Source organism: Nerophis ophidion, linkage group LG06, assembly GCF_033978795.1.
Source record: "Nerophis ophidion isolate RoL-2023_Sa linkage group LG06, RoL_Noph_v1.0, whole genome shotgun sequence".
Classification (NCBI taxonomy): Eukaryota; Metazoa; Chordata; class Actinopteri; order Syngnathiformes; family Syngnathidae; genus Nerophis; species Nerophis ophidion.
The window spans coordinates 39,763,045-39,785,958 of NC_084616.1; the positions used below are offsets into that span (position 1 = coordinate 39,763,045).

At 41.5% G+C, this 22,914-nt stretch overlaps 2 protein-coding genes across 4 annotated transcripts in view; one reads left to right on the plus strand and one right to left on the minus strand.

The window, feature by feature from the left end:
- On the plus strand, positions 1 to 10,573 carry ybx1 (Y box binding protein 1). 2 transcript variants are annotated; one of them, XM_061903757.1, is made up of 8 exons: positions 1 to 276; positions 3,861 to 3,924; positions 4,174 to 4,207; positions 8,445 to 8,534; positions 8,604 to 8,885; positions 9,136 to 9,233; positions 9,863 to 10,158; positions 10,240 to 10,573. In XM_061903757.1, the coding sequence occupies exons 1-7, from the start codon at positions 150 to 152 to the stop codon at positions 10,110 to 10,112; spliced, it is 945 nt and encodes a 314-aa protein (XP_061759741.1). In that variant the 5' UTR covers positions 1 to 149; the 3' UTR covers positions 10,113 to 10,158; positions 10,240 to 10,573. The 2 variants fall into 2 exon arrangements, with proteins under 2 accessions (XP_061759741.1, XP_061759742.1); XM_061903758.1 differs by having other exon boundaries at positions 9,136 to 9,221.
- Positions 10,258 to 22,914, minus strand: part of arhgef16 (Rho guanine nucleotide exchange factor (GEF) 16) — a 24,232-nt gene continuing 11,575 nt past the window's right edge. For both annotated transcript variants that reach the window (XM_061903755.1, XM_061903756.1), the window contains exons 7-15: positions 18,679 to 18,831; positions 18,483 to 18,612; positions 18,274 to 18,348; positions 18,103 to 18,195; positions 17,825 to 17,976; positions 15,766 to 15,954; positions 15,505 to 15,575; positions 11,293 to 11,397; positions 10,258 to 11,233 (exon numbers count right to left, since the gene is read on the minus strand). In XM_061903755.1, the coding sequence (XP_061759739.1) occupies positions 11,094 to 11,233; positions 11,293 to 11,397; positions 15,505 to 15,575; positions 15,766 to 15,954; positions 17,825 to 17,976; positions 18,103 to 18,195; positions 18,274 to 18,348; positions 18,483 to 18,612; positions 18,679 to 18,831 (1,108 nt within the window). In that variant the 3' untranslated portion in view covers positions 10,258 to 11,093. The remainder of the gene's footprint in view (positions 11,234 to 11,292; positions 11,398 to 15,504; positions 15,576 to 15,765; positions 15,955 to 17,824; positions 17,977 to 18,102; positions 18,196 to 18,273; positions 18,349 to 18,482; positions 18,613 to 18,678; positions 18,832 to 22,914) is intronic.

Genomic DNA, 22,914 nt, shown 5'->3' on the forward strand with positions numbered 1-22,914 from the left:
CAACGGGAGCGGGAAGAAGAAAGCAGAGAGCCAGAAGGCAGTAGCCCCCCCACCACCATCACCGCCGGCCCAGGTTACCATCTTGCACCGGGAGAGACAACAACAGAGAGCCGCCGCCGGCAGAAGCCATTTACCAACCAGTAGTGACCATGAGCAGCGAGGCCGAGATACAACAACAGCCGCAGCAGCCTGCTGTCGACGAGGAGGAGGAGGAGGAGGAGGAGAGCCCATCCAGCCCGGCAGCCGCAGCTTCCGTGGGGGATAAGAAGGTCATCGGTAAGATTCGTGCTCAAAAAGCAGCGAACTGGCTTAAGTAGACACCATGGGCGGCGTTTATTGCCAACAACCGTATTCACCTTCTACTAAATACGGCAAGAATAAATAAAATATGGTGGATCTTCTTTTTACGTTACCTGCTGAGATATGTCAATGCACCGTGAAAGTTCCTAATGAAACCGGTAATTAAAATTACTACATTAGTAATATTTAATGATATTATTATCACATTCGCGTGAGTGTTATGAGGGTTCAATTCCGATTTAACTATCGAACGTGCGGTGTGATTAAAAGCACTTTACTCTGCAATTTAACCGGCCTTCTGAGCCTCAACCGTGGAATGCAGTATGTTGCCGCCTCGGTGTTTCCACGGAGGCCTTATTTCTATCAAATAGCCATAAGGTGTAACAATTTAATAAATGTCAGGACGAAGACGTTTCACCCGCCGTAGTTTGCCGTCACCGACTATTTCTCCTGCCTCCCGCATACGAGCTAATGCTAACGGATTGTCGCCCCCTTTGTTCACCCGCAAGCCCCTGGTTCCTTGTCGGCTTTGTTCCGCGCTTAAACGCTTGCCGAAACTAAAACACCACCAAACACAGATGGCTTTAATTAAAAGTTTAAATGGCACCGTGCCGGGAATTAAGCCGAATTCCCCCCCGGGCTGACATGGCTGACAGTGCGGCCTACTTAACGGCTGCTGTGCTTGACGTCTACCAAGCTAGCTGACGTTAGCCGTGCTAAGATATTTACAAGGCTGAAGGGGGGGACACCCAAAATGTCGGCCGGATTTTATTACTCGACACGTTGTTTTTATGTCTGCCTCAAACACGTTCCGCGGCAACATTTCCCGCGTGTGTTTACAACATAAGCTTTTAGGTAAGCCGCGGTCGTTACAGCCACTTGGCCTCGTTTCAACCACATGGTAGAGAAGCACTTGCTAGTTAGCTTATGCTAACGAGCTAACCTCGCTAATCTGTCATCACCACGTGTGATTGGTCCTATGGTATGAAATGGGGCACTTTATAGTCGTTATAACATAAATACTCATACGTGGGCAGGTACATGTGAAGACAAAACGTGTATGTTTATGTTAGAGCGCATTAAAATGACATAATTATTCCTCTACGTTTTCCCCACTTAATAAAATCACTTCTCGACCATGTCAAACGTGTTAAAAAAAGCCACCTCTACTGTAACTTAAGTTTTTTTTTTTTTTTTTTTAATCAACGTTTTATTTGCGCTCTAAACTTAAGGACCAAGTTTACAAGTTTCATATGTTAGTAACTTAAGTAATTAAAACCAGACTGTTAATTCTTTACAATTTTCTATCACATAAATTCCTGTTCAATATGCTCACTTTTTTTAACCACTTCAAAACATTTCACTCATTCGAAACATCCATCCATTTTCAACCGCTTATTCCCTGTGGGGTCGCGAGGTGTGCTGGAGCCTATTTCAGCTACAATCGGGCGAAAGGCGGTGTACATCCTGGACAAGTCGCCAATGTGAGCAATTTTCAAAACGCGCAACCGCATTTTGCAAATTTGTATAATACGCAAACTTTTTGCTAATTGCTTCCAGCAATGAATTTGGATAATGAATTTGCAAATCAATGGGCGCAAATACATGTTTTTGGCATCAAAATAATTTATTAAATACTTATGTAAATCTATTCATTTGTAGTCGGGACAATATAACTGTTGCCAATCAACCATTCCCCAGGTGCATGTTTTTGGTGGTGGGAAGAAGCCGGAGTACCCGGAGGGAACCCACGCAGTCACGGGGAGAACATGCAAACTCCACATGTTCATCTAAATTGAACAATTCTGTCAAGTTTCCTGCTTCCTTCCGCTAAAACCAGCCAACAATCTCCTAGTTTGAATTTGACGCATTCTAAAATGTTCTTGTAATTCCACATTTCTCACAGCATTTCAACTCACATGTGATTTTTACATACATTTATATAGATTGCGTTTTCTAGGTAATATCGGGGGGTCATCTTTTAATAGGGGTCATTTGATCATTTACAAGACGTCCTTGTGGTCTACACAAGGAAGTCTAAGTTCTTTCTTCAAAATTTTGGCTAGATTATTTTTTACAGACCATTTTCAAGCTTCTTCCTGACAGTTTTTTCAGAATGCACTGTTTTGTGGCTGGGTTTATTTATGTGCCTCCACTTTGACTGCGTCTTCTCCACGACCACTCTGTTTGTAGTTTGTTGTTGTTGTTGTAGTTGTACCATAGTAGCAATATGAAGTATAACATCCATCCATCCATTTCCTACCGCTTATTCCCTTTCGGGGTCGCGGGGGGCGCTGGCGCCTACCTCAGCTACAATCGGGCGGAAGGCGGGTACACCCTGTACAAGTCGCCACCTCATCGCAGGGCCAACACAGATAGACAGACAACATTCACACTCACATTCACACACTAGGGCCAATTTTAGTGTTGCCAATCAACCTATCCCCAGGTGCATGTCTTTGGAAGTGGGAGGAAGCCGGAGTACCCGGAGGGAACCCACGCATTCACGGGGAGAACATGCAAACTCCACACAGAAAGATCCCGAGCCTGGATTTGAACCCAGGACTGCAGGAACTTAGTATGAGGCACACGCACTAACCCCTCTGCCACCGTGAAGTCTAAGTTCTTTCTTAAAAATTTTGGCTAGATTATTTTTTACAGACCATTTTCAAGCTTCTTCCTGACAGTTTTTTCAGAATGCACTGTTTTGTGGCTGGGTTTATTTATGTGCCTCCACTTTGACTGCGTCTTCTCCACGACCACTCTGTTTGTAGTTTGTTGTTGTAGTTGTACCATAGTAGCAATATGAAGTATAACATATATGTAATATTTACATTCTATATATACAGTATACAATGTGATATGTAAATAAATGAATGAATGAACATGTATGAGCCAGTCTGCTCAACAAGTGGATAACAAAACAGAAGTAGCACATTGACAACAATGGCGGACGTGGGTAAGGCACTCTGGGTACAGTTCTACTATATATGGATGATCTGCTGACGTCACACAAGGCTAAAACGTCACAAGTCAGAGCGAAATACCAAACAGTTCTTTTGGCGGAAATATAAAGGAAGGCAATTTATTTTTTTCAAATATCCCTGCAATGCCTCAATGGTTTGATTTCAAAATTTTTAGGACTAATGCAGATCCTAGATACACAAAAGCTAGTACCAACTGGTAAGAAAAGTTGGTTTTGCGTAATAGGGCCCCTCTAACTTAGGTCTACACTTGAAAGGCTTATTATGCTAAGATGTCAGTAATACGGGGTTGCATCCATCATTTACAGCTGATTTTGTATATGCTGAGTAGAACGTTATGTACTATTGAGCTACAAAGTGCAGCTGGCACAGGGCAACCCTAAGGTCTAAAATAAGCGCAGCAGTTGGCAAGTTAAATATAACTTGCATTCTTTAGGTGACCCTGGTGAAGTTATTTGATGCCTATGCTGCCCTCGTCAGTAAAGGTCTTGTGTAGGATTGACTATAGGCAGTTTTTTGCCACAGTTCTGTTATTTTCCAGGTTTAAGCTGAGCCTCTTTTGTTTTCTCCTTGCAGCAACAAAAGTTTTGGGTACAGTGAAATGGTTCAACGTCAGAAACGGATATGGTTTCATCAATAGGTAAGAGGACTCCTGTCACCCCACCACCCACGTCCCATCTGTGATTCCTAGAATCCTTTAAGTGTTTGAAGGAGACCAGCAGAATCCTATTATAAATGTGATGTGCTTGCAGCGCTGATCGGACGATTTGTCTGCCGCCCTCCTGTGTTACGTGCCCCGCTTAATTAATCCCTTGCACTTTGCTACTTTGGGCTGCAATCTGTGCACAGATGCAATGTTTCACTGTGCTATGTGATTTTTTTTCTTCAGGAACGACACAAAAGAGGACGTTTTTGTACACCAGGTAAGCAGAAGAAACTTTTAAGCAATATATATAATTTCTGTCATATGACAAGCCCTTTCGAGCAATGTACAGAGCCCTTTCTCAGATTATTAACTCCGCCTTTTTAAATTAAATATCAATAAAAATGCAATCTGTTGAATGCTTGCCTCGGCCGCAGGTACTGGCTGTTCCTCTTGCCTAAACGCCACTCCGAGTTGCAGGACCGGAAAACGATGGGTGTCACAGAAAAAAAAGCTTCGAGTTAGCTAACCATCTCGCTGACGTACTTCTTTCTTTGGTCTCCGAGCCACAAAATTGACGGCTGACTACTTTTGCTGCCAATTATATTTGGATGATTACAATCCAAAAACCACCGTTACCATACCAAACCAGTTGTAGTTCTAGAGTATTTATAAGTAGCCAGCGAGAATATATATTTTTGATCTGACAGACTGTAAACAAAGGTCACAACTTGGGATCTCCAGTAATATTTGACTGCCAATATTATCGGCCGATAAATGCTTTAAAATGTCATATCGGAAATTATCGGTATCTGTTTCATAATTATCGGTATCTGTTTCATAAATGCAACTTTATGACTTTTTAGAACGCCTCTGTTTACACGGACGTAGGGATAGGTACAGAGTGCCAATAAACCTTAAAAGCACTTCCTTTGCGTGCCGACCCAGTCACATGTTATCTACAGCTTTTCACGCTCACAATTGAATGCAAGGCATTAAATAACCATAAATGATTCCCGGGCGCGGCACCGCTGCCGCCCACTGCTCCCCTCACCTCCCATGGGGTGATCAAGGGGATGGGTCAAATGCAGAGGACAAATTTCCCCACACCTAGTGTGTGTGTGACAATCATTGGTACTTTGACTTTACCTTACTTGTTCAACAGCCATACAGGTCACACTGAGGGTGTCCGTATAAACAACTTTAACACTGTTACAAAGATGCGCCACACTGTGAACCCACACCAAACAAGAATGACAAACACTCCGGGAGAACATCTGCACTGTAACGGAACATAAACCCAAAAGAACAAATACCCAAAACCCTTGCAGCACTAACTCTTCTGGGATGCTACAATATACACCCCCGCAACGTACTACCTAACCCCGCCCCCCAACCCCGCCCACCTAAACCTCCTCATAGTCTCTCTCAGGGAGAGCATGTCCCAAATTCCAAGCTGCTGTTTTGAGGCATGTTAAAAAAATAATGCACTTTGTGACTTCCATAATAGATATGTCAGTGCCATGATGGCATTTTTTTTCATAAGTTGAGTTGTTTTATTTTAATGCATCCATCGGGGCATAACAACCAAATCAGCCATAATAATGTGTTAATTCCACGACTGTATATATCGGTATTGGTTGATATCGGTATCTGTAATTAAGAGTTGGACAATATTGGAATATCGGATATCGGTTAAAAAAGCCATTATCGGACGTCTGTGGACACAACACCAGAAGTAAATTAACGGGGGGGCGTGGCTCGAGATAAAGTTGCCAAATAGGAACATTTTACGGAGTTCTCTGCTTGTATGTTATATAATTTTACATTACATTTTCAATGATAATATTGTTGGTACATTTTCTACCTAAAAAAAACCTAACAATTGTTTGGTACAATACATGATACATGCAAGTGTCTAAAAGAGGTTGGTAGATGAGAATAAATCTCAAGTTGAAATATAGTGTAGAATTGCACCCAATTGCAGAAAATAGTCTTTATTTTCAAAATGTTATTTTGGATTTGCATGGCAGCACTTTGTGCTGATGGAAATGTTCCTCTTTTTTCTCAAAGGGTGCTCACATCCCTGGCTATAAGTAATAATTAGGGCTGTCAATAACAAGTTAACTCGTGTTATCAATCACAAAAAATGACAATAATAATGTATATATGCAGATTATTTATACAATTTATTTACTATACGGTCAGTGATCAGGTAGATGCATAGGCCCGTGGAAAGATGATAGAGACTCAGACTGCATATTTCACTTAAAAAGACAATCAGGTGGTACTTTAGGTAGGACGGTTACCAAGTTTGGAGCAAAAAATGGTGTGCATTCAAGTAAAACATACAACACAAATTTCCTGTATGACATTCTGACAAAACTGCATTTATATCCAAATATTGGGCTATTTTTAAAGCATATAAATTATGCATGCGAGTAACAACCTAAGATCAAACATTAACGCAGCATAAAAGTGTAAAAATAATTCAATCGCTGTAATTTTGACCTAAAGTAGTAGTCTTATTCTTGTTAAAAATGTATTGTGTTTGGTTTAAAATATGCTGTGAAACATAAAAACAAAGACACGACTGGCCCTGGGTCGAACGATAAATGAACTTGATAAATGAACTTGTTTTCTTCGTTTTTTGCTTTCAAACGGTACGAGAGGGTTCACTCTGTACTTCGCTCTCAGCACCCTTATTTATTGCCAACATTTAATTAATGGAGTGGATCCTCTTATCAGAGATATTCTGTGTCTCTGTGGGCAGAGATAGGACAGCAAGTTTACACACCCTCAGAATACACAGACAGAGATTCTCGCTACCCACTAGTGAGAAGCATCGTGAAGTAACAAAAATATTATTGCAAAGCCAAAGATCGGAATAGTTTGTCTTCTAACTGAATGAGCAGGATGATCCCAGGCATAAACACAAATAAATGCGCCAGAATGCCACATTGTTTGAAAAGTGATGGCAGCAAAAAACAACCCGACCCAGATTATACCAAATTTACACTGCGAAACGCTCTATAGTTACTGAAGTGACATTTTTGATTACGGAGATTGAGGGTCCATTATTTTTTTTGTTTACTCATTTAGGATATTTTAAAGACATTGACCTTCCAACAATGGTAAAAAAAAAAAAGATTATTGGCTTTGAAAGAATACCATGAATTATTATTATATATTATAATTGCACTAGTGCTTAGTTTGGTCTCAAAATAATGCAGACAATAATATTGTTAATCGTCAATAGTTTGAAGGACAATGTATCAGCCCAGGCCTAGACATGTCACATTTGGTGACACTGGACTAAAGTGTTAGGCCAAGTGAATTGATGCACGTCGGTCTTACTAGTTTCTTCTTCTGTGAACCTTTCTGTTGAAGCGGGTGTATCTTTAGCAGCAAATATATCAAAAGTGCCTACCACCCGAATGCAGCTGCGATAGGCTCCAGCGACCCCAAAAGGGACAACGGTAGAAAATGGATGGATGGACATTTGAAATATGTGTACTATTTCACAATAGCTTGCTTAAATTTATGGTCTTGGCCAGGGCTGCACGATTAAATAACAAAAGTTTTAATTAGTGTGATAAATAACCGTCACTGGCATTTGAGTGACAGACATCTTTGCTAAACAGAATTGTTGAGCCTCACGTGAGGTTTCTGTCTTGCTTCAAACAGGGGGAAAGAGGTCTCACTCTCAGCACCTAATCGTGTGTATTTAACAGTAGAATTAACTGAACGCAGTGAGCCCTCTTGTCAGTCATTCATAATCTTTGTCTTTTTGGGTTTAGAGCTTTCCGCGCACTTACACTTACACAGCCAGTCTTCCTACTTTGTGAGAAGTGCCATAAAGTAACAAAAAATAGGAGGAAAAAATTATCAAAATGCCAAACATCCTGTTCTAATATTTCATCTTTAAATCGGATAGAAATATGAGAATGCTGTGATCACGTGATGACAATAAACAATGTCCCACCTTGTTTTTGAACTTGTAAAAAAATTAAAAAGTTGTTCAATATTTATTAAAGTAAAATTTTTTCTTACAGAAATTTTACATTAATGAGCAATAAGTGTTAATCCTTTTAAGTGGTTGCTTGCATTAATAATATATATTATGTTTACATTACATTATAAACTGTAGTTTTTTTTATCAATTATTGTTTCAGTTTAAAAGCATGATGTGGACAAGCTCAGTCTGTTTGAATTAAGGCAAATTGTTTTAAAGTAAATTATTGCATATTCTTTTTTGGCACCTTGAGACAAGGATATGTTAATTGACAGTTTAAAAGAAACATGTCTTCACTTATTTTCGCAATTTTATGCATTTTTATGTTTAACACATAAAAGGCGCATGGCAATCCCAATTTGAGAGAAAATAATGTATTTTATTTATTTTCTCCAAATCGTATAGCCCTAGTCGCTGCTTTTTGAATGACACATGATAGTGTTTTGAAATGTGATGTCACAGGCCAGCAATGTAGTCTTATGTGTACTCTGCATCATTTCAGACAGCCATCAAGAAGAACAACCCGAGAAAATACCTTCGCAGTGTTGGTGATGGAGAAACTGTGGAGTTTGATGTAGTTGAGGGAGAGAAGGTACATGAGCCTCTAATGTGGTGTTGCGCTGTGATGCGTGTCCTAATAAAGTCCTCCCACTTGCAACAGGGTGCAGAGGCGGCAAATGTCACCGGTCCAGGGGGCGTGGCGGTCCAGGGAAGTAAGTACGCCGCTGACAGGAACCGCTACAGGCGCTACCCCCGAAGGAGGGGCCCACCTCGCGCTGGCGATTATCCGGAGAACTACCAGAGTGACGGAGAGGGCGAGCCGGTGCCCGGGGGCCGTGAGAAAGGCAGCCGGGACGGCGGCGAGAGCGCCCCCGAGGGAGACATCCAGCAGCCGCAGCGCAGACCGGCTTACCCTGGCAGACGGCGCTACCCGCCATACTTTGTACGTAAACCAGATGGCCTCCATCCCCATACACACACCACCGCACCACGGGGAGAGATGGTTGAGGTACACCATCACAGGGTTAGCACCCCGAAGCAGGCGTTCAGTACCACGACTTAACACGTGGTTGTGCTTTTAAAAACATGGTTGGTGTATCGGGGGTCACGCCAACACGCTACAAAACACTGCTTCAACTGTAAACCTTAGAAAGCAACTGAATAAAAATATTCCCTGGTTTGTGTCTTTTCAGGCAGGCGAGGGCGACGAGAACCAGGGGGGTCCAGACCCGGGCAACAAACCAGTGAGGCAGAATTACTACAGAGGCTTCAGACCAAGGTTCACACCAAGGTTTGCATGTTGGCTTCATTGACGCCAGGCTGCAACAACAGGAGACTCAAATGGTGGCCTTTTAGCTCTTTGAGCAGTTTTCTTTACTTGGGAGTTATGGCTAACCCCCCTAACCATGACCCCATGTAACGGGGCTCCATTTACTCAACCATGTAATGGTGAAAGTGGAGTCTGAATGCTGCATACTTGAGCACTTTGTCGTTCAACTCCCAACTTAACCGATGCCATGAGGTTGTTTGTCACAACATAACTATTATTGTTACCTGGATTAATGAAGGCCTGGCATTTATCAAATCAGGCCACTATTAGGGAAAACAATTTAATCTCTTGAATGCTTGTGATGTAATCATTGAAAAGCATGGCTCATCTTGTGTGAAAGTGCTGACCTGGTAAAGTTTGTAATGTAGCCCAACATGTTGTATTGGTGTGCCGTTAAGTCACCTCCACAGCATCGGCAAAGTCCACCTTCAAACCCGTCCTTCTATTTGAAAGAAAACGCCTAAATGGTCACTCCTTTTAGTGCAGCCTAACCTCAAATTGCAGCTGTGCATCCAAAACGTCGATTAATTTTTACATCGCATCTTGTCTCTTCGCCTTTGATATGCACTAATTGCTGGATGTTCACTCAGGGCTCCACCTCGTCCCAGACCGGTGCGGGACAACGAGGAGGACAAGGAGAATCAGGGCGGCGAAGGGGGTCAGAACCAGCAGCCCCGCCAGCGGCGCTATCGCAGAAACGTCAACTACCGCCGCAGACCACGCCCACCGACTGGCGGCAACGGCAAACCCGGTCAGGACACCAAGGAGGCCAAGGCAGGAGGCGATGCCTCTGTAGAGAAAACGTCCGCTCCCGAGGCCCAGCAGGACGGGACTGAGTAGGAAACAACCTGTCCGCCGGCACCTACCATCTTTTACCATCGTCCGGGTGAGTCCTTTACCCAGCATTGAAAGAAAAACGATGAGTAGGCAGGTGGTGGACTAAAATTCCACCGTTTTTCCTCCCCAGTTTTTTTTTGTCAACAAGAAGAAACATCAAAGATCTGAGCAATAAAGATTTGACTTGACGACCGTCACAAGCTTGCACCATGCATTTGACCAGATTACCACTGATTGCCTGCAGGATCTATGCAGACTTGTTCTTTTCCTTCTTTTTATGTGACAGTTCCAAAACATTTTGGGGAAACGACACGTTTTTCTAAATCTGTCCTAAGTTTTTACACCAAATGGTTTTTCAAGAAAAAATAAATTTGATATTTGGTCAGTTTGACGTTTTTAAATAACTTTTTATGTACACAAACGTTTTAACAAAATGCAAGCTCAAATAAAATTTAAAAAACCAAGCACACTAGAGTGATTTATTTCAGAGTAAAACGTTAGTAGTTGCAAGAGTACACATACTTGACATCCATGCTGTTACAACGCCTGTTCTATATTACACTCATCACTTCATCCTACACCATCTTCTAGCCATAAGATTAAAGTGTAGAATATGCACTGAAATTTACCCTTAAGTACACTAAATTGATTTTTAAATACATGTTTTCTTTACCATAGAAGGCAACAACTGCAGGTTAATGCTGGTCAAGTGGTACATCTACAACACAAATCACATATGAACAATCCTGTTGCACACTTGATCTTCATGAATGCAATATTTTTAATCAGTTTGCATGTCCTCCCATATTCAACTTCACATCATTGTCACCTTTCTGGGCACCGTTCCAGTATACAAGGCAAGGTCCGTGCTTGGATGAGTTTGGTGTGGAAGAAGTTCATTTTAGGACATCTTACCTCCCAAAAGTTCTTCTGGATGCAGACTGCCACATCTGAATTGTCTTAAGCGTCATCACAATGTCCAACTCATACGTTGGTCTCTTTGCGGAGGCGCTTCATCCTCTGCATGTTGTCCTCGATGGCGGCGGGGTCTGTGATCTCTGTGGCACAGCTGGCAGGAAACCAGCCTCTCTCGCCGTCTCTCATCCTCTCCCCGTAGCACCAGCCTAGCGAGAGCAGAGAGTGTTCCAGCATGTGTGGTGTATGATGACCAATTGAGCCTCACCTTCCTCCACTCTTTGGACAATAACAAGCTCCGCCTGCTGCAGTCCAACTTCGTCTGGCTCCTTGGGCATGAATGCTTTTGTGGCCTCGTACTGCGGGAGGAGACCTGGAGCACACAGTCCCATCATGATGAATTATGCCTCTCTGCATACTGATACCATAGCAGAGGCTATGTGAACGACTACACTACCAACAGCTGTCAAAGTAATTTGAATTTTGAAGTGAATTATATTTATATAGCGCTTTTTCTCTAGTGACTCAAAGTGCTTTACATAGTGAAACCCAATATCTAAGTTACATTCAAACCAGTGTGGGTGGCACTTGTAGCAGGTGGGTAAAGTGTCTTGCCCAAGGACACAACGGCAGTGACTAGGATGGCTGAAGCGGGAATCGAACCTGCAACCCTCAAGTTGCTGGCACGGCCACTCTACCAACCGAGCTAAACAAAAACACAGGCTCTTTACTGTCCATCCATTTTCTACTGCTTGTCCCTGTTGGGAATGCGGGGGGGTGCTGGAGCCTATCTCGGCTGCATTCAGGCGGAAGGTGGGGTACACCCACGACAAGTCGCCACCTCATCACAGTGCCAACACAGATAGACAACACTCACATTCACACACAAACACAGATAGACAACACTCACATTCACACACGAGGGCCAATTTAGTGTTGCCAATCAACCTATTCCGAGGTGGGAAGAAGCCGGAGTACCCGGAGGGAACCCACGCATTCACGGAGAGAACATGCAAACTCCACACAGAAAGATCACGAGCCCAGGATCAACCCCAGGACCTTTGTACTGTGTGGCACATGTACTAACCCCTGTTTCACCATGCTGTCATGAAAGAAAAAGTAGGTATGGTGGATTTTTGTTAAGCTGAAGCCTAAAAACTCGGACGGATACAAAACTGAATAAAATGCCATTTAAAAATCAACAGCAATACATATTAAATAAATGTCATGAATTATATAAATGTTACGGCAACAAATATTTGGGCCAGAAAATTATTAATTGAATACATGATTTACATTTGAGTCCGTAATTATATTAATAATTCATAATTTTCTCTCATATTCTAATTATTTAAATGTTTTGGGGTGTATTTCATTCTGGGGCTTTGATAGCTTAGTCCATAAGGATTTGGGTTTCAGTGCCGGAGGATCCAGTTTTGTGTACCACCGAATGAAAACAATAGCTTGTAGTTGTAAACTACAGTGTCAGTTATAATAAGTGTAAAAATACAACAATGTCGTGGCATAGCTCGGTTGCTAGAGTGGCCATGCGAGCCCCTTGAAGGTTCCAGGTTTGATCCCCGCTTTGATCCTAGTCACTGCCGTTGTGTCCTTGGGCAAGACACTTTACCCACCTGCTCCCAGTGCCACCCACACTGGTTTAAATGTAACTTACAGTTGTGATCAAAATTATTCAACCCCCACAAAATGTTGGTGTTTTAGCAAGTTGGACATTTATTCCGTATTTTGTTTATAGTCATATAAAATAAAGATGTGTCAAATAGACAAATGCAACTTAAATTGTAACACTGTATTTTACAAAATACCAAAATACTTTTTTCTTAATATCTCATTGACAAAATGATTCAACCCCCTAGTTACATGCATCTTTAGTACTTAGTAGAACACCCTTTGGCTAGGGGTGTAACGGTACACAAAAATTTCGGTTCGGTACGTACTTCGGTTTAGAGGTCACGGTTCTGTTCATTTTCGGTAAAGTAAGAAAACAACAAAATATACATTTTTGGGTTATTTATTTACCAAATTTGTAAACAAAGGCTTTATCCTTTTAACATTGGGAACACTATAATAATTCTACCCACATTAATCCACATTAAACTGCCTCAAGTTGTTGCTTTGATTAAGTAAAATGACAAAACCTTTCTTCTACATATAAAAAGTGCTACATTAACAGATTAACAGATTCAAGTCAACTCATCATGCTTCATTTATTACAGCATTTGGGAAGCCTGTAGTTGACTTTTATTATACACGCACGCACGCACGCACGCATGCACGCGCGCACGCACGCACACACACACACACACACACACAGCAAAATGAGCTAATGTAACCCGAAACGCTAATTAGCGTTCACCTCAAGCCAGAACTGCGAGCGAGCTGAGCTGCAGTTTAAGTTTCTAGAAGGTCAACAGGCTCATAGTGATGTTAGTAGTAGTTGTGACTGGGAGGTGTTTTTTATAATTTGGGGAGAGTACAATGTCCGCTGCTAAACACATGTCTGCTCATCTCGACGCCGGAGTACTGACAACATGCGCTATGAATACGCACTGCTGATTGGCTGTTACATCGCTCTGAATATGCATTGCTGATTGGCTTTGTATGTAACCAATCAGATGGTTGTGTGGGCGGGACAATGCTGGGTGCTCACTGCTCAGACAGAGACAGAAAGCAGAGCAGCTTGTTAAGACTTTAGCTTACAAACTCGTTCGATACACCCTCGTACCGTACCGAAATGGTTCAATACAAATACACGTACCGTTACACCCCTACCTTTGGCAGTAATGACATCCTTCAAACGTGATACATAACCGGACACAAGCTTCTTGCAACCATCTACAGGTATTTTAGCCCATTCCTCTTGGGCAAAGGCCTCCAGTTCATTCTATTCTTGGGCTTGAGTGCTGCAACTGCCTTCTTCAAGTCCCACCACAGGTTTTCTATAGGATTTAGGTCTGGCGACTGTGAAAGCCACTCCAGAGTCTTCCAGCCCTTCTTCTGCAACCACTTTGATGTTGATTTGGAGGTATGCTTGGGATCCTTGTCCTGTTGGAAGGTCCAACGTCTCCCAAGCCTCAGCTTCATCACTGACTTCATGACATTTGCAGCTAATATATCCTGGTAGAAAATAGAATTCATAATTCCTTGAACGCGCTGGAGTTTCCCGGTACCTGAGGCAGAGAAACAGCCCCAGAGGATGATTGACCCCCCACTATGCTTAACAGTAGGAAAGGTGTTCTTCTCTCTGTAAGCTTCATTTTATCTCCTCCAGACTTAACGTTGATTCATAGGCCCAAAGAGTTCCACTTTTGTCTCATCACTCCATAGAACAGTTTCTCAAAACCTTTGGGGTTTGTCCAGATGATTTTTGGCATACTGGAGTCTATTTTTCTTGTGCCTGGTAGTCAGAAGTGGGGTGCGCCTGGAAGTTCTGGCATGGAGGCCTTCATCTCGTAGTGCGCGCCTTATTGTCTGGGACGAAACCTGCGTTCCCCCCTCTGGAATGTCCTGCTGTAGTTACTCAGCTGTTACCCGGGGGTTTTTAACCACTGTACGCTTCAAATACCAGACAACAGTTGCACACAGCATCCTCTTTCTACCACGCCCAGGTAGTGTTTCCACTGTGCCTTTAGCTTTAAACTTGCGAATTATGCTCCCAAGTGTGTCTTTTGGAATGTGTAATGTCTTTGCTATTTTCTTATATCCATATCCTTTCTTATGAAGAGAAATTACCTCCTCTCTTGACTTCTTTGACCACTCCCTGGACTTCACCATGTTGGAAATACACCATTGACCATTTACAAGAAGCTGAGCGTCACAGTCTTTTTCAATCAGTTTAATTGTTGCTCGTAATGGTTCTAATCACATCTACAGGTGTTTTCAACACCTGATTGAAAAGACCTTATTCAAATTCCTTCTTAAGAGTTATGATCTTCAGGGGGTTGAATAATTTTGTCAATGAGATATTAAGAGATATGACACTGAGTATGTTACAAAATATAATGTTGTAATTCAAGTTGCATTTGTCTATTTAATGCATCTTTATTTGATATGACTATAAACAAAATACGGAATAAATGTCCAACTCGCTAAAACACCAAAATTGTGTGGGGGTTGAATCATTTTGATCACAACTGTAGATATTGGGTTTCACTATGTAAAAGTGCTTTGAGTCGCTAGAGAAAAGCGCTATGTAAATATAATTTACTTCACTTCACTTTACAACAAAAACTGTCAGCAATCACAAACATCGTATGCATGCTTTGTCTGGGATAGTGCATTCAAAATCTAAGTAATGTCTGAGAGTCAAAAGGGCCTCTAGTTTGCTACAAAACACTACACAAACTAAAATGAAGGGGAAACAACTGCTAAAAGGGAAAATATGCAGCTCTAATTACATGATCAAAACAGAACATCAATTAAATGGATATTTCTCCATACAATGATGATCAACACTTACCATCTTTACAAGTGAAAAGTTGTGTCTGCTTGTGTTCTGTCAGAGCAACTATCCAGCGGGCTCGGTCCAACCTTGGTGAAAAAAAAAATGCACAAGCTTGGTATTTCAACTGTAGACAGCAGGGGGCGCCACATGCACACAAGCTATGCGAATGAATGAAATAATAGCAGCACCACAAACCTACCGGGTCATTCAATTCTGCATTTAAATAAAGTGTAATTATAAGAATGTTTATTTTCCACTCAAAGCATGGCGTAGTACCTGGACTCGGCCACCAGGGTGGTGCGCTCCGGTTTGCCTTCGCTGTTCTTGCTCATGAGCAGCTTGAAGGACAGATGCTGGTTGGCACTGTTCTTGCCAGGCGGTGATGTCTGACCGTCTGTTTGCTCGCCCACCTCCACCTCCACGTTCTCCAGAGTGGCGTAGTCCATCACCACGAAGCTCTCCTCGCTACAGGGAGAACATTTGAAGAGTTAACTTGAGCCCAGTGTTGACTTTTTTGACGAGCATGTTTTGGGCGGGGACTCCCTTCTTTCTTTTTGCTTTCTCCCTAACTCAAAACAGAAATCTGCAGAATAAAAGAATGCCGAGAATGTGAGGAGCATATCCATGTTTTTCACTCTGTCGCCTCAACGTGCTTCTCACAGTCCACAGGAAATGCCCAACAGAAGCCCATCCATTTCCTGATTATTTCTCTGTATGAAATATTAAACTTGTTTTCATTTGGAGAAGTCTTCCATCCATCCATTTCCTACCGCTTATTCCCTTTCGGGCGCCTATCTCAGCTACAATCGGGCGGAAGGCGGGTACACCCTGGACAAGTCGCCACCTCATCGCAGGGCCAACACAGATAGACAGACAACATTCACACTCACATTCACACACTAGGGCCAATTTAGTGTTGCCAATCAACCTATCCCCAGGTGCATGTCTTTGGAAGTGGGAGGAAGCCGGAGTACCCGGAGGGAACCCACGCATTCACGGGGAGAACATGCAAACTCCACACAGAAAGATCCCGAGCCTGGATTTGAACCCAGGACTGCAGGACCTTCGTATTGTGAGGCAGACGCACTAACCCCTCTGCCACTGTTGGGTGATATAGCAAGCTTCTATTTACTTGTGTGTGTCTTTAACAGCACAACAATCATTGGCATTGCTAATATTATTATTACTATTTCAAACTTTTCTAAAAATGCACTTTTACCACAGAAAATCTGCTATCGTACTGTGCCCACAGCTGTGAACAATTAAAATCACACGATTTCAAATAAAGTCCTATTGCAATTACTGCACTTGCAGGTGAGTTTGTTTTATCGTATATTTTACTTTTGTGATTTTGTAAAAACCTTGAAAAAACAAACAAACAAAAAAAAACTATCTTACCTCAAAACCTAAAATGTACCTTAAAACATTTTAATTTGTTTATCTTCAGAGTTGCAGTGAGGTTAAAAAGTAAGCTATTAGTAGTTTTACAACAGGATTTTTTAAAAATATAATCCACGTATTTTATACATTTTTATTCATTTAAATACATGTTCTTATATCTCCAAAGTTGCAATGGCGTTGAAAAAAGGTATTTCTAATTAATTTTCCAGTAGGTTTAATTTCATATTGTTTACAGTACATATATAAAACTTGTAATTTATTTAATACAGTGCTAATGTAAATACATGTGCTGATATATTTAGAGTTGCAAAGGATTGTAAATAAAAGTTAATTTATCGGTTTACAAGTTAAGGTTTATTTTTAATTACTATTTTTTTAAATGTATTTCAAATAATTGCAATGGAGTTGAAACATTTTTTTTTTGTAGAATTATTTTATTTCAATTTGTATTACTGAAGTCTCCACTCTCTGAACCCTGAACTTTATACAATACTGCAGCTAATTTATGGATTTTTCAGGGTAAACAGGCCGATAAACTGAGGGTTGTCACATTAAATAAAAAAATAAAAAAATCACACGACCCTTCATTCAGCCATTAGGAAAGGTATGGACTCACCCTCACCATGGAGAGGAATCGAAAAAATGCACAAGACATAGCTCCAAAGCTAAATAAGCTTGACCCAACCATTGAAAAAGGGAAAATTGGACCCACGGAACAAAAAAAAAAACGCTTGTGTAAAAATTTCATGTTTTAATGAGTACACCTGCAGCTTGTATAAAATGTTTACAAATATTAAGGTGCGTTCTACAGCCTGGAAATTTCCGTATACCTATTTTAGTTCCAATTACTTTAAGATGAATGTATTAGTAATTGCAATAGAAATGTTAAAACAAGTTATTTCCTGGTTTTGCATGAAAAAAAAGAGGCCTATACCTTTTCTTCTTGGTGACAATGAGAACGTCGTTAAACAGGAACAGGTAGTTGGTCCTGTTGCTGAACGCTTTCCAGATGCTCAGGTCTTCAGCGCCGACGGCCAGCCCGCCGCGTTTCTTCAGCCAGCGCGACGACGACACCAGCGGGAACGGCTGTTGACGACACCCGGGGTCATTTATCTGCACATGTGCTAGCTTGGAGATGTTTCAGCCACTTGTTGCCAGGCAGCGTTCTACTGTATCGTAATTAAGCGACACCGTGACCGTCGTAATTCTAACCTTGATTTTACCAAACTCCATTTGTTTCTGGATGGTGTACATCTGTTCCGTCCTCTCCATCCGCCGAGCGCCGTCATTACAGCTGCTCACCAACTGTCGAGGTGAGCAGTAACAAAACAGTTAGCACACGTCAGGCTGCGAACTTCCAGCCATTGAGGGTCTTCTTGCTACCTTGCTGATGGCGTTCAGCGCCCACTTGGCGGCAAAGTACTCTGCTGCCTTGTCGGGAGTCTTCTGGCAAATAGTCTACATGGTTGAAAAAAAAAAGAGAGCATGCAGCTTTGTGCAGTAAATGTTGCTTAAAATGATATAATAGCAAAAGCTGATTGGATCAAGTGTTATGTTAAAGTTTGCAGTGTTAACGGAGAGGTCAAACTGACATCTAGCAGCAGAGGCAGTCTTGTAACCCGCTGCATGGGGAGGATGAGAAAAGAGATCATAGGCAGGCCTCCGCATTCGCTGTTCCCCTCGATTTGTTTCAGGGTGTCCTTGAACGCACCGTTGCTGGTCCTGGGAGACAGCGGAGGGGGACAGTTTAGCGTGACGTGTAGGCGCATTTTCAGGTTGCTGACTTACAGGAGCTTCTGCAGCGTCCTCTGTTGGAAAGTCTCGTTGGAGCAGTAGACTATGTACGGCTCAAAGTGGTGGGCGGCGTGGTTCTGAACAATGTCGCTAATGTCCCGGATCACCGGGTTGTCGGAGTGACGTCGCTCCAGGTCCTCAAAGAAGCTAGAATGAAAGAGAGGGTGGGAGGTAGGTCACGATTGTGACTGATTAGCTCGGCAACTGTGGAGTAAGTGTGCCATATTTGCATGCATATTTATTACGGCCACATGCTGAGGGACTCTAAAGAAGTACAACAATCAGCTATGACAAGTTCAGCCACAAACAGGCAAACCTTGCCATAGGGTTGCACGATATAAACAATATGAATGATATACATTTTGCCAATCTGTGTCGGGCCTGAAATGAGGTGGTGACTTGTCCAGGGTGCGCCCTGCCTACCGCCCAAATGCAGCTGAGATAGGCTCCAGCACCCTCTGCCATCCCAAAAGGGACACGCGGTAGAAAATGGATGGATTGATACATTTTGTCAACGACAGTGTTCAATACTATCATTATATTGTGATAAAGCATGTTGATGAAACATTCTAGCCGTGTTCTGCAAATTTGATAGCGACGAGCAAACCAAGGCGTACTCAACACAATGTAGCGTTCATGCTGGTGGCTAACGTCCCTCCAGAGTGCAGCGTAGCCACTTCTTAAGTCACTAACGCTCGCCTGTATTAGTGCCCAAGGCATGGGTAACTCACACATCTGTGAAGGCACCATTAATGCTGAAAGGTACATACAGGTTTTGGAGCAACATATGTTGTCATCCAAGCAACGTTATCATGAACTCCCCTGCTTATTTCAGCAAGACAATGCCAAGCCACGTGTTACAACAGCGTGGTTTCGTGGTAAAAGAGTGCGGGTACTTTCCTGGCCCGCCTGCAGTCCAGACCTGTCTCCCATCGAAAATGTGTGGCGCATTATGAAGCGTAAGATACGACAGCGGAGACCTTGGACTGTTGAATGACTGAAGCTGTACATAAAACAAGAATGGGAAAGAATTCCACTTTCAAAGCTTCAACAATTAGTTTCCTCAGTTCCCAAACGTTTATTGAGTGTTGTTAAAAGAAAAGGTGATATAACACAGTGGTGAACATGCCCTTTCCCAACTACTTTGGCAAGTGTTGCAGCCATGAAATTCTAAGTTAATTATTATTTGCAAAAAAAAATAAAGTTTATGTGTTTGAACATCAAATATCTTGTCTTTGTAGTGCATTCAATTGAATATGGGTTGAAAAGGATTTGCAAATCATTGTATTTCGTTTATATTTACATCCAACACAATTTCCCTACTCATATGGAAACGGGATTTGTATTATACATTTTCATAGTTTAGTTAGCTGAGGTATATAATGTACAGTGTATTTTGTCAACAACTGTATGTGTGTAACATATTTCTTGTGCTGAGCAATCATAAAATGGCTGCGAAAACGCACTGTGTGAGGCACCTGTTCTCCCGCCTCATGGTGGTAGAGGGCGCTAGTGATCCCAGGGATCATTTTTGCGATTACTCGGCTGCAGAATAAGTGACGACAAGCTACAGTTAGCAAGCCAAGTGCAGCGGCAGCGATCGTTTATTTTTTCCTCTCCCATGGACTTCTAACACGGATGATTACATATCTAAAATAAAACACTTTTCTAAACTGGACTTTCAATCAAAGCAAGAGGTAATAATTAAAGGAAGACCAACGCCGGAGCTAAAAGGTTTGCTTCAGACAGTGATCTCCATCAAGACAGAGAGACTTTTAAAACTGAAGAAAGATAAGAAATACTTTTCTAAACAAGTTATTGATGCTTTTGTTCAGAAGGAATGGCGCATTGACTTCATTTTTAAGTAAAGGTAAGACCATAATAACGTTTTTTTTTTTTTATTAAATGTGCTTTTTTGTGAGCTACAGTTTGTATGTGTAAAGAATGCTGGTAGGAGCATTTAAACATAACTGCTGCCAATCAAATGGTGAATAAGATACTCTTTAGGGTTCATATGTTTACAAATCTGACTGTGATGAAGTCAGTGCCTCACCAGCCATGAACCTCTCGCACGTCACTGGTTATTAACATAGCGATGCCATTCTGCTGACACGATTTAGATATTCTTCCATCCTATTAAAAATACATCGTTTTATCGTGTGCACTTTTAAAGGAGACCTATGATAAATTAAATTTTTTCTGACTTATACAGTAAATGTTACAATGTTGGATAAAGTACTCATGTTAAACAATGCCAAAGCATCAGATCATAAGGTTCATGCATTTTGGCGTGAGCTTGCAAGCACCTTTGGATGCTTCTGTTTGCGAGGTTTTGCTGTCTGGCTGCATTGGGACATCACAGCAAGGTGGACATACTTATTTAGGCCTTAAGCCAACCTTTCAGCCAGAGGGGAAGGAGCTCCTCACCCGCCTCCACAAAACACATCTTGCAGACAGGCTCAAAAAACAGGTTATAATTTTGACAGTGGAGCAAAAATTTACACCAAAGCATATCAAATACATATTCTCTAGTCCACAAGAAAGTGTTTTAAATGTAGACTAAAAGCATATTAGGTAAACTTAAACACTACGGTAATAATGACATAAAACACCTTTTTCTTTCAATACCCGCTGACTTACAGATGTCAACACCGAAACCAAAGATAACATTTGCTTTTACTTTTACTTCTGACTTGATCCGTGGGTGATAAACGGATTTTGGAACCTATGGCAGTTTGTTGGCATTGATTCCCCCAATATTATTTTACCTCAGACAAGAAAAGGTTCATTAAACTTTTACGAAATGTAACACGATTACATTTTGGGGGTGATTTCGAAAATTTGCCCTTGCCGTTACGAGGCTAAACTTCTCTTTGCGTGTGTGTCAGAGGCCCTGATTCCACTCATGAAAACAAAGAGTATCAGACTGACAATAGGGTTCACTTAGTTTATTCCATTCTGCTACTGAACAAATGCACCAAAGTCCTGAGACCAATGCAAAGAGTAAACCCTCCTGCAGGCTGTTTGGAAACAAAACAAATAAGCAAGGACATGGAAAGTGTAGTTATCCTTTGAGTTTTCTGCGGTGTGTGTTTGTTAGTTAGCAACATAGCTCACAAACATATAGACAGATTCTGATTAAACTTCCCAGAAATGTCCGAAACTGGATAAGGAACAAGTCATTAAAGGTTGGGTGGGGGGTGAAATGAGGATAACCATATGGATTCAGGATTTTTTAAAAAGGATTCTTTACTATTGGGAGATAAGGCTTGCAGAAGTCATTTTATATATTTTTTTATGCTTATGTGTATTCGTATGATTTTTTTAAAGATGCAAGAGTCTTGACTGTCAATTCACCGTGAGTCCAAGTCACATTTAACATCACAATTATCTCTGTGGGGTGTTTACACTAAAACAGTGTAAAAAAGAAAGCATTAAATGCAAACTAAAAATATGAGGTTCATTGATTAATATATAAAGAAGCCTGAACTGTATGCACTGACTGCCCAATACAAACTTGCCCAAAGCTTTCGTACCTATACGCAAATCATTCTTCCAGTGTATAACAATAAAAAGTGCATTTTGTCGTTTGCTGTGGTAGAATTCAGATTAATACTTCCATGCATTATTTTAAAGCTTACTTTGCACTGAACAGGAAGACCCTGTGTGCACGTTTTAATGCTTTGTAACTAGACAGAAGTTGCTGCTGTCCTTGCATAACGAAGAAGTTGGCAATACTACAACAGGTGGATATATTGTGAACATTCATAGAAATGACCCCTTGTGGTGCTCAAATGTTTCTAGACGAGTTGGTCGGCGTTGACGGGTTGTTGACAAAAGTTTAAGCGCCTTAAGTGTATTCTACTTTATATAATGTCTTAGCAAGAATACAATGTGTTTGAGTTGTTTCTTTTGAAATAAATGCCAATTTCAGTATTTGGTAATCCATCTTATCACCAGCATTCTGAGATAATTCCTAATGAGCATGATAAACATCTGATCAATTCAGAACCACTCCTGCAGGGAAACTGTGTCAAAAAAAGGTCAAATGACACTCAAGCAGCCACTCAGTAGGGACACAACACACATTCACATGTGCTACAACAACTGGTGTGAATCATTCTCGCACTTCCCATTATACTTATAATTTAAGAAAGACATTTACGTAGTTTTTCCTCACTGAATATAAATATATTCTGACACAGTCTGTAAAGCAATGAGAGCAAAATG

What these genes read in the sequence shown, in the direction of transcription:
- ybx1 (XM_061903757.1), top strand. Translation starts at nt 150, where the DNA reads ATGAGCAGCGAGGCCGAGATACAACAACAGCCGCAGCAGCCTGCTGTC. An exon ending in GGCGCTACCCGCCATACTTT is followed by an intron (nt 8,886 to 9,135) that starts GTACGTAAACCA and finishes GTGTCTTTTCAG; the next exon opens with GCAGGCGAGGGCGACGAGAA. An exon ending in AGACCAAGGTTCACACCAAG is followed by an intron (nt 9,234 to 9,862) that starts GTTTGCATGTTG and finishes ATGTTCACTCAG; the next exon opens with GGCTCCACCTCGTCCCAGAC.